General features: G+C 46.0%; 1 protein-coding gene across 4 annotated transcripts; it reads left to right on the top strand.

Moving 5' to 3' along the window:
- Positions 1-15,414, top strand: gatad2ab (GATA zinc finger domain containing 2Ab). 4 transcript variants are annotated; one of them, XM_041229503.1, is made up of 11 exons: positions 1-1,503; positions 1,899-2,199; positions 6,574-6,703; positions 7,425-7,556; positions 8,049-8,138; positions 8,523-8,654; positions 8,870-9,082; positions 9,657-9,915; positions 10,864-11,261; positions 12,656-12,764; positions 13,969-15,414. In XM_041229503.1, exons 1-11 carry the CDS (start codon positions 1,473-1,475, stop codon positions 14,115-14,117), a joined length of 1,944 nt encoding a protein of 647 aa, XP_041085437.1. In that variant the 5' UTR covers positions 1-1,472; the 3' UTR covers positions 14,118-15,414. The 4 variants fall into 4 exon arrangements, with proteins under 4 accessions (XP_041085437.1, XP_041085434.1, XP_041085433.1 ...); XM_041229500.1 differs by having other exon boundaries at positions 4-1,503; positions 8,891-9,082; positions 12,656-12,860; XM_041229499.1 differs by having other exon boundaries at positions 4-1,503; positions 12,656-12,860.
- The last annotated feature ends 1,917 nt before the right edge of the window (positions 15,415-17,331 follow it).

The following is a 17,331-nucleotide window of genomic DNA, read 5'->3' as shown; positions in this document are numbered from 1 at the left end:
CTCCCGCCCGCCCTCCCTCCCTGCCAGACTCGTGTTTTGGAATGTCAGTGGCGTCTGTCAGGCGTTGTTTAGCTGTTTGTGCAGCCAGTCTGTTGCACCGAGGGTTAAACCTTCTTCAGTCTCTCGCCCACGAACCGGTTTAGACTGGTTTTCTGGAAAGTGCTTTGTGTCTCCCAGTGAATCCTGGGAAGGGTCATGTGGAGCCCCAGTGATGTCACGGAGATGAGAGAGACCTTGAGTCAGCTTTCTTTTATCAGATGTGAGATGAGTGTGTTTGTGAGAGGGCATCCTATGTATAGTAACAGAGGCATGAGCCGTCAGTCTGCAGGACCGCCATCACTACCCCACTGTCCCACTAATGGAGAAAAAGTCAAGTTTTAAAAAGTTTTTGGAACGGAAGGGGTTAAATTATCCCACAAGAGCAGGGCACTTCCTGTGCTGCACAGCGACAGACGCCTCCCTTCATTTGTCAGTGCAAGGAAAGACTTGGTTCTCTAAATAGTACAGTCATCTTCCCCCCCCACCCCCACCCCAACAGGGGGTCCCAGATTCAGCACAATGCCTGACCAGGGAACAGATTCTGTGATCTTACACTATGGGGAATGGGAGTAGGATAGTGGCAGTGCAATCCTTGATATGACTGGATAGCTTGCAGAGTGTATGTAGTGGTTGTGCTTTTCATAGGACCTCTCTCTTCAGTTGTCAGGTCCTTGTACGAATGCGTTTTGAACAATCCACAGTCTCCAGGGAGAGTTCTTGCTGAAGTTTAGCAGTGGAAGTGTCACTGGGTTTGTGCTCCTCGCCAGGGCTGCTGCTTCCTATTAGCAAAGCCCTGTTCTTCATTTCTGTTTCAGCCTGGGCGTCCGTAGAGATGAGGATGGCTTGCACCATAACAGTTTCAATAACTGTAATTTTTGTTCTATAATGATCAGTCTTTTTTAAACGTTTACTGACATTTGTAAGTCTTGTAATATGCAACGCCTCCAGTATAATTCTGTGTTAACAAAAAAAAAGTACTTTTTCTATGTATCGTAAAAAAAAAAAGCAAACTCCCAGCGTTGATACATGGGCTGATCAGGTTATTTATCTGTGCCTGTGGACGGCAACATTAAATGTATTTTGTGTGTGTTTTATTGAGGCTCCTACAGTAGGTATTGGAAGTAAAGTTTTGAGCCGGTGTGAAGGTATATCGAGCGTACCTGGTCCGAGAAGGAGGAACCTGTTCATTTCTTCCTGCAAATCGCAGGCTGTCAAACTTGAAACGCATTTCAGGGTTTCAGAAAAGGGGAGCTTCTCAAATACCTGTCATCAGTTGTGTCTCTATTTGTGCTTGGGGTGACCCTGTTAAAATGGGGAACCCGTATCTTAAATAAATAAATAACCCCCCCCACCTCCCCTTTTCTTTTTTTCCCTTGTTTCATTTTGTTCTGACAGTACTGGAAATAAAAACTTCATAAGAGGGGTCTGCTAGAATGGAGCAGACCGTAGAGTCGTCTACAGAATGTGAGTAAATTAAGGGCCCCACCCCCCACCCTTCACCCCCCCCTTGCTAGAAATGTCATCCCCCTTACAGGCAGATCAGAACCTGAGTGGTGAGGCTGTCCGTCCGCCTGTCTGTGTCGCTCGTCTGGACTTCCCCATCACTGGCACGAGGTCTGCAAATGCTGGTCTTTTTTTTTTTTTTTTTTTTTTTTTCCCCCCCCTGGGATTTGATGACTGTCTGGTCACCTATAAAAGCACAATCTCTTTCATAATAACACAGTTATTAATAAGAATAATAAAGGTGATGGTTATGGTGGACCCAAACTCAAACTAATAAACTCACTATCCTAAAAATTGAAAACCAAATTTGTCAAATGATGGGTTTTAACCACTTTTTAAATTTTTCTCCTGTGAAGGTTTTGAGATGTCAGAGGAGGCGGTGCGCCGGACGCGCAGTCAGAAACGGGCGCTGGAGCGAGAATCGCTCCCCAGCGAGGGGGACCCCAAGAAGGTGAAGCTGGAGAAGGGGGACCCTGTGAAGAGCGAGGAGGAGGGAGGAGGAGTGGGGGATCTGAAGGTCAAGGCAGAGCCTGGGACCCCTGCCTCTGCCACCAGCACCAAGGTGCAGGCCATGCTGAAGGGGGGGGAGGTCAAGGCCACCATCAAAGTGGAGGTGCAGACGGGGGACCAGCCTGTCGACATGAGCACTGCCAAGAGGTGAGACGTTCTAGTCTCTACAGGGATGGAAACAAGACCCCCATTGCATAGCAGTTTGATCCATTCCTGGATTTGCTATGAGCTTAATAACACACACCTGAGCTTGTTACCTATACGCTGGGGCTAATCAAGTTGGCAGTAAAACCTGGAGTGTGTGAAACTGCTATGCAATAGGAGACTTATTTCCATTGTCAACGAGGTCCAGAGCACTCCTCCCAGGTCCTCCAGGTCTTGCGGTTTGTCATCCATAACTATGAAACACTCCACAGTGCTGCTTTTAGATATACTGAAAGAAAACTGTTTCAATCACATTCAAGGAGTGCATCAAGGCTTTTATTATGTAGTTATAGGTAGCATTAAAATCAGTAACTGTTTCAAGACCTGGAAGGAGGTTAAAGATTGTATTACAGGTGAATCAAAAGACTGGGAAGGCTCTGGACTTAGACAGGGATGGAAATAACACCTGTGGCTAATCGGGCCCACGTTGCAATCTGGAATGGGTGAAACTGCTATGAAATCGGAGTCTTGCTTCCATCCCTGCTTCGAGTACTGGCATCGTGCTCCCATGCTGTGCACTGACTGCAGTAAAACTGAAACGGGATGGGTTACACTTGGGTGCTTGCTGATTTGTCAAATTCGGAAAGAAAATCAGCAGCACGACCTAGGGTCCTGCTCGCACAAAGAAAAATTAAAATGAACATCGCATTTTTAAACTATACACCCCAATTTAGTAAGACTTTCATATCAAAATTAGATTCACTTAACATGAATTTAGGGGCTGATTAAATAAAGCAATGGTGCTCATCTTTGTCAATTCCAGTCCAAACGGGAGGGGGGTGGGAGCGAGTCTTCACGCTGGTGAAGAGATATCTTGAGAACAACTTTGTTTATGCAAACAGACACAGATGAGGTCGAATTTATTTTACTGGAATTCTGCTGCCCTGGTTAACAAAGGCACTTTTGTTTTATTTTTTTGCAAAACAGTGTCTTGTTGTCCATCATTAGATGCTCTGGACGGTCCAGTTTAACCATCTAGAAAAAATATTAGATTTAAACACCAACATCCTTTAATGCAGGGATGCCCAATCCTGGCCCTGCAGGGCGATTCCACTCCAGATTTAATAGGTAAAATGAGATCATGATGGAGGTTCAGTTAAACAATTTAGAACAGGGTTGGAACAAAGACCAGCACTGGAAGAGCCAACTTGGAGTTGCTGGTGGCTGTCTTGGCAGGGTGTGTGTCGGATGGTGTTGGGGTGCAGTCTCTCTCTGTTAGTTTGGGGGGTGCACACAGTGTAGTTTGCAGGAGTTGCTGGTGGCTGTCTTGGCAGGGTGTGTGTTGGATGGTGTTGGGGTGCAGTCTCTCTGTTGGGGGTGCACACAGTGTAGTTTGTAGGAGTTGCTGGTGGCTCTCTTGGCAGGGTGTGTGTCGGATGGTGTTGGGGTGCAGTCTCTCTCTCTGTTAGTTTGGGGGGTGCACACAGTGTAGTTTGCAGGAGTTGCTGGTGGCTCTCTTGGCAGGGTGTGTGTCGGATGGTGTTGGGGTGCAGTCTCTCTGTTGGGGGTGCACACAGTGTAGTTTGCAGGAGTTGCTGGTGGCTCTCTTGGCAGGGTGTGTGTCGGATGGTGTTGGGGTGCAGTCTCTCTGTTGGGGGTGCACACAGTGTAGTTTGCAGGAGTTGCTGGTGGCTCTCTTGGCAGGGTGTGTGTCGGATGGTGTTGGGGTGCAGTCTCTGTTGGGGGTGCACACAGTGTAGTTTGCAGGAGTTGCTGGTGGCTCTCTTGGCAGGGTGTGTGTCGGATGGTGTTGGGGTGCAGTCTCTCTCTCTAGTTTGGGGGTGCACACAGTGAGTAGTTTGCAGGAGTTGCTGGTGGCTCTCTTGGCAGGGTGTGTGTCGGATGGTGTTGGGGTGCAGTCTCTCTGTTGGGGGTGCACACAGTGTAGTTTGCAGGAGTTGCTGGTGGCTCTCTTGGCAGGGTGTGTGTCGGATGGTGTTGGGGTGCAGTCTCTCTGTTGGGGTAGTAGTTTGGGGGTGCACACAGTGAGTAGTTTGCAGGAGTTGCTGGTGGCTCTCTTGGCAGGGTGTGTGTCGGATGGTGTTGGGGTGCAGTCTCTCTGTTGGGGGTGCACACAGTGTAGTTTGTAGGAGTTGCTGGTGGCTCTCTTGGCAGGGTGTGTGTCGGATGGTGTTGGGGTGCAGTCTCTCTCTGTTAGTTTGGGGGTGCACACAGTGTAGTTTGCAGGAGTTGCTGGTGGCTCTCTTGGCAGGGTGTGTGTCGGATGGTGTTGGGGTGCAGTCTCTCTGTAGTAGTTTGGGGGTGCACACAGTGAGTAGTTTGCAGGAGTTGCTGGTGGCTCTCTTGGCAGGGTGTGTGTCGGATGGTGTTGGGGTGCAGTCTCTCTCTGTTAGTTTGGGGGGTGCACACAGTGTAGTTTGCAGGAGTTGCTGGTGGCTCTCTTGGCAGGGTGTGTGTCGGATGGTGTTGGGGTGCAGTCTCTCTGTTGGGGGTGCACACAGTGTAGTTTGCAGGAGTTGCTGGTGGCTCTCTTGGCAGGGTGTGTGTCGGATGGTGTTGGGGTGCAGTCTCTCTGTTGGGGGTGCACACAGTGTAGTTTGCAGGAGTTGCTGGTGGCTCTCTTGGCAGGGTGTGTGTTGGATGGTGTTGGGGTGCAGTCTCTCTGTTGGGGGTGCACACAGTGTAGTTTGCAGGAGTTGCTGGTGGCTCTCTTGGCAGGGGGTGTGTCGGATGGTGTTGGGGTGCAGTCTCTGTTGGGGGTGCAGACAGTGTAGTTTGCAGAGTTGCTCGTGGCTCTCTTGGCAGCCTGTGTGCTGGAGGAACACGCTTCAGTTCAGACAGGAAGTTGTGAGTGAGTCTCAGGCCGGCCCTCGAGGAGCAGCAGCTCCATTTTCTCCCGGCACCTGAACCCACCTCACTCCACAAAATGAAGGCTGTGTGTCACAAACCGGTTCCAGCCGGCTGTTGTCATGGTTACCACAGTGGAAGAAACAGTTGAAGGGAGGGGGGTCACGTGACCACAGAGTGAAATGCTTGGGTCATGTGACCCTTTTGGTAGGGTGATTAATACACAGGAAGTTAGTTCCCTTAACTCATGGGCTGCAGTGTGGCGCTAAATGTACCGATTTATTCAAAATGTATTTATTTAATTATTTATTGTAGTTCAGCTGTTGTGATCAGTTTGTTATTTAGTCCCGAAGAGATGACAGAGGACTGAATCACACAGACTAATTTTCCATGTCCGCTTTTTAAAAAATTATTTATCTTGTGCATAAGTCATCCGCACTAAAGTTTAAATTTTGGGGTCAAAGAATGTTGTTAACATTCCATAATGAAGAGTAAAAAATGAGTAAATAAAGTACAGTATGTATCTGTGTGTGTATACAGTGTATGGTTAGTGTGGTCTTATTCTTTTGTGGGGTTTTTTTGTGTAAGGTTTGGGAAATAAACCAGCTCCCCGTTGTATTTTTCTTGCATCCTCACAGCTTGCTTGGGCTCACATTGACAGCAGTGACTCTGTCAGATTTCAACTCGTAACAACAGCAGCAGCACATCTGTTTCAAAAACTATTTGTTGGGAACTTTTAAAAAAAAAATTATAAAAAAAAAAGGAACTTGCCTTTTGCACACACCTCTTCCAATCTGATGAAGTGTCAAAGGGTCAAAGTGATGATCTTCTAGAATGTTACTGTAGGACCAAAATATTTGTCATCTGCTACACTTCATTCCAAGAAAGGGGAGGTTAGGATTCAAGCGACTGTGCTTGTGCAGGAGGGACAGTGTTCAGAACAAAGAACACAGACCCTCCTGCACAATTGACCTGCACATATTCCTCCCCCCTTTGCTGTACTTATTGATTTAGGTTACATAACGTTGCGACATTGATCCAGCACTCCTCAGACGGGACCTGTTACAGCTCAAGGTTTAAATGATGTAAAAATGAGTATTTTTCTCCCTCTAGTGGGCGCTTACTGAACTGGTTTCACAGTGACACCTCTGAACTTTTTAAAGTCTGTTCTCCACAGCAGTGGTTCTCAACCCTGGTCCTGGGGGAACACAGTCCTGATGGTTTTTGTTCCTACCAAGCTCTCAATTACATAATTGAACCCATAATTGAACTAATAATTTGCCTAATCTGAGCTATACCCTGTGGCTAATCAAGCTTGCATTAAAACCTGGAATGGGGTAAACTGCTATGCAATAGGAGTCTTATTTCTATCCCTGCTGTACAGTATTGACAGACTTATTAAGCCCTTGCTATGTAATCCTATGTATTGAATCCTGTTTTGCACTGTTTTCCGCCCTGTAGAAACTGTATTTCTAACTAGACCACGCTGACCACGTTTTCTTTTCCCAGCGAAGTCATTAAGAAGGACAGGCGAGTTCCTTCTCCGGATATCATTGTGTTATCCGACAACGAGCCTTCCAGCCCACGGATGAATGGCTTGAGTAAATTCTCGAAGGAATTGAACACGGACATGCTCCTGGTGAGTCCATGGTGCTGCGCAGTGTGCTGACCACAGGGAGCAGAGTCGCTGTGTGGGCTCAGTTACAGTTGCAATTAGCATTCGGAATCATTTGCTACTATTTTTAACCACTTTTAGTGACCCCATTCGTTTCTGTAGTGTTTCTGTGTTTGTAGCTTGGATTAGAGATTGATTATATAAAGGAATAGAGTAAACTGTGTTCATTGAAATGACTGCAGCATAATTGTAATTTAACAACGTCATAGTCCTTATAATTTTAGCAAACCGTGCTGCTGTAATTGTAACTAATCACAATTGACCTCAGGACTGGCTGGGGTTCAGAGTACATCTCGCTCATTTAGCAAGCTTTGTCTGGCCTTGTTTTAAAAACAATTCTTGATGAAGCGAGCGTTGGGTCTGGGGAAAATTACTTTGAAAAGTCAAAGAAAGGGTTTTAAAGTTCTGCTGTATTTGAGTTTCATAGAGATGTTTGAATGGTCATCAAAGACAAGCTTGTGATATAAAGAGTAGCTGCATAGTTAGAAGTCTGGGTGTAGTTTATTTGGTCTTTTCCATGTTGATACATGTGATCTCATCCACATGCAACGTTTATAATATTAATAGCATGAAGACAGTGGATGCCTCCTGATGCAAGGGTACTCTCGGTGTGTGTTGATCAGATTCCAGGCTCTGCTGCAGTACTAACTCTGTGTGTTTTGTTGTTTTTCTCCCGGCCGTGCAGAAGAGCAGCCCGGAGGAGCGCGAGCGCATCATCAAGCGGCTGAAGGAGGAGCTGCGGCTGGAGGAGGCCAAGCTGGTGCTGCTGAAGAAACTGCGGCAGAGCCAGATCCAGAAAGAGAGCTCGGCACTGAAGGTACCGCAGGGCTGGACGCGTCCCAGACGAGAATCTGAGCATTAAACACTCCCTGGACTCGAATGTTTGCCTCTCTCTGTGCTGTCAAAGCATTCCTGTGGTTTTTTCGTGTCTGGTTCCTGTCCCGTCTGGGACGCTGTCTTGCACTTTAATTACCGGACCTCTTCTTCCCCGTTTGAGAGTATTGTGACGTCGTTTCAGGGCCAGTTTCAATCGATTAGCTTTTTACTTTTATAAATGACGTTTTTATAGGGAAGTCGAGGTCCAGTAGTTTATGTGCAAGTCCGCGGGTTGAGCTGGAGAAGCTGCCAAATTTTTTTTTTGTGTATTTGGAACCACCGACACTTGTAATGCCACCTGTATTCTGGTTTGCAGTATCGTTGGTAATGGATATGTACGTTTTGTACAGTCCTTTTATAAGCAGTTTTGACTGTAGTTTTGCTTGTGTTGCCGCAGTGCAACTTTGAGGCTCTGACTCTCTCTCTCTCCCAGCCTGCAGGCTCCTCGAGCGCTTCCGTGGCCACGCCACCCCCCCTAGTCCGAGGGTCGCAGAGCATCGCTGCAGGCAAGGGATCCCTGCAGGTCAGTGTCCGTGGGCAGCCCAGGGCGCTCAGAAAGCAGAGCACTCCACTTGCTGGATTTTTATTCACCTTTATTCATTTTTTTAAACAATGTTAATCATTTTAATTCAGGCAGATCTTATTTATTTAATCCCACCAAAGTTCTCAGAGCATCCACATTTTAGAAAAAAAGAGATTTAATATAGTTTTTTTTTTTTTTTTTTTTTGAAAATTTACATGCTCTTTTAAAGCATTACTGGAGTACTGTTGATGTAAGGAATGTGTGTTCAGGCACAGTGGGGTGAAGTGAGCCTGGATTCGGCACATGAAGCCATGCTGGGTTGTAGAGCATTGCCCCGGCTGTGGGATTTTGAATTTGTCTCTTGTTCTCCCCGTCGATCCCCAGGTGTCTTCGGGTCGCAGCTCCGGCACGGTGATCCCGCCTCCTCTGGTGAGAGGCGGCCAGCAGCTCTCCTCCAAACTGGGCTCCCAGCAGCACCCGCAGATAGTCATGCCTCCGCTGGTCAGGGGGGCACAGGTGAGCACAGCAACGCGCGGTAATGTTAGTTTTGCATTATCCTGTCGCACACGTTGTGAAATATTTAGCTGGGTGGGAACGGGATATACTGTAAAGCACTGTTCTTTTTTTATTTCTTTTTCCTTATTGTTGGCTATTCTGTCTTCTCGTGATTTGTTTAAAGAACCTGTCCTGTCCCTCTCTTTCTGTCTCTCTGCACTGACCCTCCACATCAGCCCGTGTCTGTGTCTTCTCAGCAAATACACAACCGTCAGCAGCAGCAGCAGCAGCAGCAACAGCAGCACTCTGGCTCAGGCCCCCCTCCCCTGCTCATGGCCCCCAGGGCCTCCGTTCCAAACGTACAGATCCAGGGCCAGAGGATCATCCAGCAGGGGCTGATCCGCGTGGCCAACGTGCCCAACACCAGCCTGCTGGTCAACATCCCACAGGTACGCAGCCACAGCGCTGCCCATGCCCAAGACAGTAAGACATGCATTTCAGCTAGCACGGCTTGGGTACCGGCTTGCCTTTAACGTTGCAAGAACCCAAGTCGAGGAGGAGGCACAAGCCAAAGTTTTTTTTTTTTTTTTCCTTTTAATAGTCTGTTATACATTTAGCCCAACCTGTTGGGGCGTGGTCTCGGATTTTGCTATGGTCTGTTTTAAAGGTTGAGGAAGGTGGTTAGTGCCATGAAATGATGCTGGGCATCGGACAATCAATCCAGCTCCTTCTCTGTTGTAGGAGACAACAGTGGTGCGGCTTTATTTTAAAAAGAAAACAAGCAAAAATTAGACAGTATGGGAGGGGAGGAGGTGGGGTGACCTAGAAGAAAGGGAGTTTTAAATTATTGTGATTATCATTGCAATTGACGTTGATGAAGAAGTTAGTCCTCCCAATGAAAGAATGTGTGTGAGACTAGAAAGTCATCATTTTAATGGGAGTTCAAACGTGATTTAAGATAATTGCAATTATCCTGATGATGATAAAGTGAATGGAGTCCTCCTCCGCCTCTCCCCTCCCCAGGCCTCCCCGACCAATGTGAAGAGCTCCTCGGCACAGGGCGGAATCGCCGGGGTCAATGCCAACGACTCCCCCGCCAGCCGGCAGGCCGCGGCCAAGCTGGCGCTGCGCAAGCAGCTGGAGAAGACCCTGCTGGAGATCCCTCCGCCCAAGCCCCCTGCCCCCGAGCTCAACTTCCTGCCCAGCGCTGCCAACAACGAGTTCATCTACCTGGTGGGCCTTGAGGAGGTGGTGCAGAACCTGCTGGAGACGCAGGGCAAAGGTGACCACGCCTCCTCTCTCCACTCCTACCAGTGTCTTTATAGCTTCATAGCGTCTACAGGGCTTTACAGCACAAAGTAACTTATGTTACTTAACCCTTAGCGGTCCATTTATTCAGCGCTTGTCAGGCACGTCAGGTCCAATGTATTTTCACATGCGCTTTTTATTTTACACATGCTGTTTTAAATATTTTCTTTCAGAGTAAAACAGGTTTAAAAGGTACTGCATAGCAAAAGGACATCAGTACTGCATCTCCAGCCAAGCCCCACCCCGTGTTCACTGTATTTTTCACATACCTCTTTATAAACGTGCATGCTCATTAATCCTCTCCTGATCACTCGTTTGATCACCAAACTCCTCAATAATGTGATCCAGGTCATTATTTTATTACTATAACATCTCAAAAAGCTCTGCGAATGTCTGGAATTTGAAGCAGCTATCTCCTTTGTTTATGTCAATGTTATCTCTGTGGTGTGGTTTCATTCGGCTCCTATCAGTCTCATTCTACCATTGAAGAGTTTGCTCAACTTTTTCCAGAGAAAAAACGACTAGAGACCTGTGCTTGACGTCTTTGTGATGTCGGACAAGAAAGGGAAAATTGTAACATCGGACCTGGTCCGACATAGGACTGCAAAGGGTTAACACAGAGCTACTGTAACTAAGTGATTGCAGTGTCTTTATTTGCCCTGTTCAGTAGCCTGTGGTGTCGACAGGGTTAAATACCAATGCAATTTGTCATTCAACCTTTTATTCCCTTATGGGCGCAGTCACAAAAACATTGCTGTTCTCCAGAATTATTTAACCTGAATCTCAAAAGTCAAAGCCAAGACTGTGGTTTCACAGTCCCTCATCTCAGAACTGTCTAAGTTTTAAAGAAGTATACAGCTTGCATGCAAACAGACGACTGCCTTGTAGGGTTGCTTATACTGACGTGTGTGTGTCTCTGCAGGCAAGGCAGCGCTGGCGTCGGTGACTCCAGCTCCCAAGGACCCCTTCACCTGCGCTCAGTGCAGGACGGACTTCACGTGCCGATGGAGGCAGGAGAAGAGCGGCCCCGTCATGTGCGATCAATGCATGGCGTCCAATCAGAAGAAAGCCTTGAAGGCCGAGCACACCAACCGGCTGAAGGCTGCCTTCGTGAAGGCGCTTGCCCAGGAGCAGGAGATCGAGCAGCGGATACTGCAGCAGCAAGCGGCCGCGCCCCTGCCTGCCTCCTCCAACGCCGGCTCCAAGTCCTCTGAGCACCACAGTCTGGTCTCGCAGGTGCAGCACCACGTCAAAGTGCGGACCCCCAGCCTGCCCCCCAACAGGGGCGTGATTGGACGCCACCACGCCACGATCAAACAGGTAGGGAACCCCCGGGAGAGGGTTGTTTGAGTGGAGGGGTTTGGTGGGTGAGGTTATGGATAAGGCTGAATTGTTGAGGGGTTGCCTAGGAGTATCGCCCCAGTAAGATGTGGGTTTAACCCATTAAGTACCAAATTCATTTGAAAAATCATAACATAAGCTATATTTATATCATTTAATATATTTTAAATCAGTATGCTACCATTCTAATAGTTTTCAATCTTTTTGAAGTGTAAAATTACAGGCACATATTCCCAGAGTCCTATTTTGAGGACATTCAAGTTAGACACACCGGCTATGAAGCTCAACACCTAGAAAAATGAGCTTTGTCATCACTGTGGGGAGGAAAAGAAACAACATTTTTAGGCATCAGTTTCTTATTTTGCATTTGCGAATTGTTATCTTTAGACTACTCTGTGGTTAAGGAAAGTTGCTGTAACAATATAGTTAGATAACATTTACATACCAGGTAGAAGATGCCAGTTAAAAATGCTCCAAAAAATGACAAAATGAAAATGGCAGTTGATGTGTTGAAAGCAGGACTAGCTTGTTTTCTGCTCCTCTCCTGTGTGTTGTAGGTGAGCTGAGGACCCCAGTAGCTCTTCTCCATTGCACACTGTGTGTGTGTTTTTAGCTCTCACTCTGTTTGCAGAACTCTTCCCTCCAGCTCAGTGTTTATTCTGAGCTCAACGCCTGCAAAGAAGCAGTGTGCAGTCTGGCTCTGTGTCTGAAGCTGAACCCTCGGCAACATGTCGCACAGCCACACTGCAGCTGTGCTGGAAGAGCAATTCAAATAGCAGATGGCTCGTTTGTAAACTGCTTGATCAAAAGTAGAACCTTGCTTTACTCCATGCAACCAGTGATTTGGTTTGTTTGGCTATTGTTCATTCCACCTATAAACAATACAGGTGGAAGGTGGTGTTCAGCAGTGTCCCTGCCTGGCAATACACTAGCTGTGCACTAGAGGATGCTGGCGCGCACCAATATATAAAGACATTGACTTTGATCCAGCCTGTGATGCATATGTCTATAGCAGGCAACTAGAGCTCAAGATCGGCTTCTAAAATTGTAGTTAAATAAATAAATAAATTAAGGATTTATGATGTAAAATATAAAGGAACAAAAAGAGATTAAAAAATAAGATTTTCAAAGCTACATCCTGTATGAAGAGCGTTTTAGTGGATTATTTATTTGTCAGACATATTTATCCAAGGCGCCTCACAGGTGTTGCAGGGCAGTACAGGGTTACAGTGCAAGCTTCATATTTAAATGCAGTGTAGTTTACAGGAAGTGCAGTAATACTAATAGAGTACAATGTGACCCAATAGAGTACAGTGTGCAACCCAGCAGTTCTTCCTCGATCCACGTCTGTTTTTGTTTTGTTCCCGGTGCAGAGCCCTGGTCAGCTAGCGCGGGGTCCCCATTCGACTGGCGCTCGCGGGGTGCTCCACACGTTCTCTCAATCCTCGCAGCTCCAGAGTGCAGCTCTGGTCACCAGGCCAGGTAAGCATGCTGTGCGTCACGGGAGCAAAGTCAGCACCTCCACCACCACCACCACCGCAGCCAACACCTGGAAGAAGCAGAGCCCCGTGAGCACAGGTAGATCCACCCACCGTCGCCTCCCCCTCTTCCCTGCCTCCCTCCATCCCTCCTCCGCTACAGGGCGGCACAGGGTTAGCTACACAGTAAGAGCGGTTTAACACCATCTCTGGCATGGAAGGAATAGATAGATAGATAGTGTGTATCTGTCTATCTATAACTTCCAAATGGGCGATTCCGCAAAAACTTGTAGAGCCAGGCAGCCATTTGTTAGTGTTAATCAATACATTTTTTTATATTTTTTATATATTATATTATTATAATATTATATATAAAAAATATAAAAAAATGTATTGATTAACACTAACAAATGGCTGCCTGGTGCACTACTAAACTTTTTTGTGTTGATGGTAATGGATAATGTTGAAGTTTAAATAGGTAGATAATACTGGACCACCCTGTACAGAATCTGTCTGCTACTCTGGGACCTCACTGCCTCCTCTCTCCCAGCCCTGGGTGACCTACAAAACCAGGGCTGGGGGGAGAAGACCCCCTCCACCCCCTTTCCTTCTCTTCTGGTGTTTGGGTAAAAGGGTAGACACAGAAATCTGCACACGCTGTGCCGCAGGTTCCTCTTCCTCTGGGACCTCTCCTCTCCTCTCTTTTTGTGGTGGTGGGCTGAGGTGAACTGAACTTTCCACTTGGCTGCAGTCCTCCCTTGATATCTGGGTGATCTTTTATTTTATTGTTGCTATGGTGATGTATTGTGTTAAAGCAGCTTTTCATAAGGGGATCTTAAATGACAGGCACGTGAAGTCAATATTTTGATATAGACTTAACTGATTGCACTAGATCTTCAGTTTCTTTTATTACATTATTTTAAATAAAAGATCTAAATTATGTACATCTAGTATTTTTTTATTTTATTTTGTCAGAATCCTAAAATTTCTAGGTGATGCAAAACCTTTGGGCACAGCTAGATATTTTAGGATTGTTGACGAGCACGTGTGCGATTTATTTATTTATTTATTTGTTTGTTTATCCCCTCCCCCCCCCACTGATAAGGTTTGGCAAGCAGATGCCTACTTGTTACTTTCTGTTGATTTCAGTCCTAGCCTCTCTCGTTGATAGCGGCGTGCTCCTCACTGTGCTTGTGTTGCCGTTGCAGGTGTCACCATGGCGTACGTCAACCCCAGCCTCACCGTGCACAAGTCCTCCTCCTCCTCGTCCTCGTCCTCCGTGGATCGCCAGCGGGAGTACCTGCTGGACATGATCCCCTCCCGCTCCATCTCCCAGACGGCAAACACATGGAAATAGTCAGAGCAATAATAGGAATACAAAGAATAATAATAATAATAATAATAATTAATAAAGAAGAAGAAGAAATCCTGTTCATCATCATCATCATCACTAGGAAATGGAAACAAGCCTTCATCTGGGTCAGCGTTGCAGCACCAGTCACGCAGCAGCGCCCCGCTCCCTGTTTTAGTTTTTCCAGAACCAGTTGCTCAGTCTTGCAAATCAATGGGAACCTGCTGCCACACTTTCTTTCTGCCTGGGACTTAAAAAAAGAAAAAAAGAAAGGGAAGGGAGATGGGAGACAACGGACTTAAAACCTGCTTCATTTGTGTGTGTGCTTGTTTTGTTTTGTTTTTTTTCCCTCTTCACAATCTGTTTCTGAAGACGACCATCATGTGACAAATGCCCCCTCCCTTTGTTCTTGAAGCCTTGCGGATCGACTCGCATTGACAGACTGCTCCCGGCAGCTAAAACGGCTGCAAGAACTTGTAATTCCACATGAAAATGGCTCTTAAACAACACTGGGGGATGCAGACTGAATGCACTGCTCCAGAGACTTGAGGGAGACAGGATTTTAAACTGCAGATGGGTTGAGTCTTTTTACATTGTGTAACACCCCCCCCCCTTGCACACATCTCCCCACCCTCCATAGACACATGCCTCTCCTGCCTCCTCCCACCTTAACTGCTGTATTGATTTTAGATGACTACATCTGAGCAGTGATAACTTCTGTAAAGAAATGCAAGCACAACAGCTCTTAACTCTTTCAGCACCAAGTAACTGCTGTTGCAAATCGAAGCGTTTTATTGCAGTGGTGCACCCAGGACCTGGATAACCGCCCCGCTGTTCTGAATGCAGTGTGCCTCTCCTTCACTGCCCCAGCAGTCTGCTGTTTTTGATAGGAGTTGGTTTTTCCTAGAGTTCTCGTTTGAGGTCTGTGGTGTCGAAAGAGTTAACGCCTGAACGCTGTCTGTTCACACAGGGTTGCTTATTGTTTCAGAGCTTGAGAATGCCATTTTAGTTTTTTTTTGCTGTCATTTTAAGCTAGATGCAAACAAAGTAAAGCTGTTTTAGGGTAAACGAGGCCAGGGCAAGGCGTGGCTGAGACCGCAGGTCACCTTGGGCTCCTTTCTGCTAGGGACGCAGGGGTCCCATCGAATCTCATTGCACATCGTTGGGTTATTAATAATGCAGGAAAAGGGTGTGCTTCTATGCCCTCTCCACTCTAAAGGTATCTATCGTTAGATCATTATCTGGCTGGCAGTTGCGGATAGTTCATCTGTATATTTTTTCCCACGGGGGGGACGGACTGGGACTACCTTATCTGACTTCTTTCCATTGTTGCTGCTGCTGTGTTGTGGTTTTTTTTTTATTTTTATTTTTTTAATAGGTTTTCTTTATATTGCAATTAATATCCTTGGTGATTTAGTTATTTCAACCCTACTGCAGACTTGGGAGGGATAAATGAGGCAACCAATAATGTCCAGGTTACAGTTTATTTAATTCTTCTACTTGTTGCTGCCTGTCACCTGCTTCCTCTGTAGGGTTTACACCATTCCGTTTCCATGGCAACAGGCTCTTCACTTCCATCGCAGTCTTTATTGTGTGAGGGAGGGGCGAGGTCAGCTTTACAAGTTTGTTTGGTTTATTGATCCACACGTCACTCTATCAAGTTAATAATAATAAAACTCATTTTAACCCCTTTACGTTTTTATTTTGCGTGTGTGTGTGAATAAAACCAGTTTTTAGTTTAAATGACTTTTTTGAAAAATAATATACAGCTGTGTAGAAATATTTTTTATAAATATAGAAAACATCTTTCCATTGGAACTATAGAAATATGTAAGTAAATATTGTATTCCCAGAACTCTGGTCCGGGGCAAATCCTGTCTTTGTAAAGACATTCACCTGAAATGACTGTATGTGGACTCAATGTGTTTGTGATAAGATTTTATATATACGTACATACAGACACACTTTATGTAACAATAGTGTTTAATGGTATAATGTATTTGAGTGAAACCTGACTTGAAATAATTAGAAGTTCAAATATTTGGGGAAACTGGGGTTGGGTGGGGGGGGGTGGTGTGGGTTGGGTTTGGGGGGGGGGGGGGGGGGGGGGGGGGGTAAGAGAAAAGGAAAGAAATTTGCTCAGTGTGTTCTGCAGAGAAAGCTTCTGTTTGATCGAAGCTACTGAACCAGTGTTTTTGTCATGCTTGAAGGATAGATTTGCTGCAATCTCATTCTCAGATTATAAATGATATCCTAATGGTTTATTTCATGTGGGTGGTGTTTTTTTTTTTTTTTTTTTTATCACCTTTTTGTTTTCCATTCAGCCTGGTTTTAGATTCTCCGTGTGTCTTCATCTGTAAGTGCAGTCACAGGCAGCTTACTCAATATAAAACAGGCACTCTGCATTGCAAGGTGGACAGCCAACACATTTCAAATGCGTGTGCGCAGATACAGCACAGCTGTGGAACCAACCGGCACAAGGATTTTGTTGCAGGAGGGAATCTTGTTACAGCTCCCGCCTTGCCCACGACGCTCCGAGGCAGACTTGAAACAGTGTATTTATTATGAACTGTTTCTCAACAAACTTGAAGACGATCAGAATCCCAATAAACTGATGAAAAAAAAATTGCAACACCTGGAGAAATACAAACCAGAGAACAGCAGCTGGAAAGATCCCTTTCCCCTCCTCACTGACTGCATGCGCATAACTTCAACGCAGATGGGTCGTCAACTTGAATGATTCTAAATAACAACATAATACCGCCACCTTAACACTGTAACCCCACATTACTGTGGATCTATTTCCCTTTTCTTTTTTTTTTATTTTATTCTTGCATTGTTAATAAATGACCCCTGAGCTGCAATGCTGTCATAGTTAGAGGAGCAGTAAGGTTTTTGCTGTTTATACCCAAGAATGTTCAATTAAAATGTCTCCCAATTGTAAACACTTATTAATCAGAACTGTAAACACATTTGAATTATGTTGTCTTAGTGACTGCACTTGACGCAGTCGCCCCTCCTCTCTGTTGCCCTGTAGCAGCAATAAGACCCTCCATAGAGGACTGTACCAGAGATTGTGGGTTGATTTGAATGTCTTCCCTACCAGACTGGTCTTCCAGAAGCCGGGTTTAAAATAGAAGCCCTCCACTAAGACAGTGCGTAAAAGCAAAGTTAGGAAAGACTAGAACAGCTTTTCATGTGCACAGCAGTTGTAATCAGA

Source organism: Polyodon spathula, chromosome 26, assembly GCF_017654505.1.
Source record: "Polyodon spathula isolate WHYD16114869_AA chromosome 26, ASM1765450v1, whole genome shotgun sequence".
NCBI classification, from domain to species: Eukaryota; Metazoa; Chordata; class Actinopteri; order Acipenseriformes; family Polyodontidae; genus Polyodon; species Polyodon spathula.
Note: the sequence above shows the minus strand (reverse complement) of the source record. Positions and strands in the feature narration are given on the sequence as shown.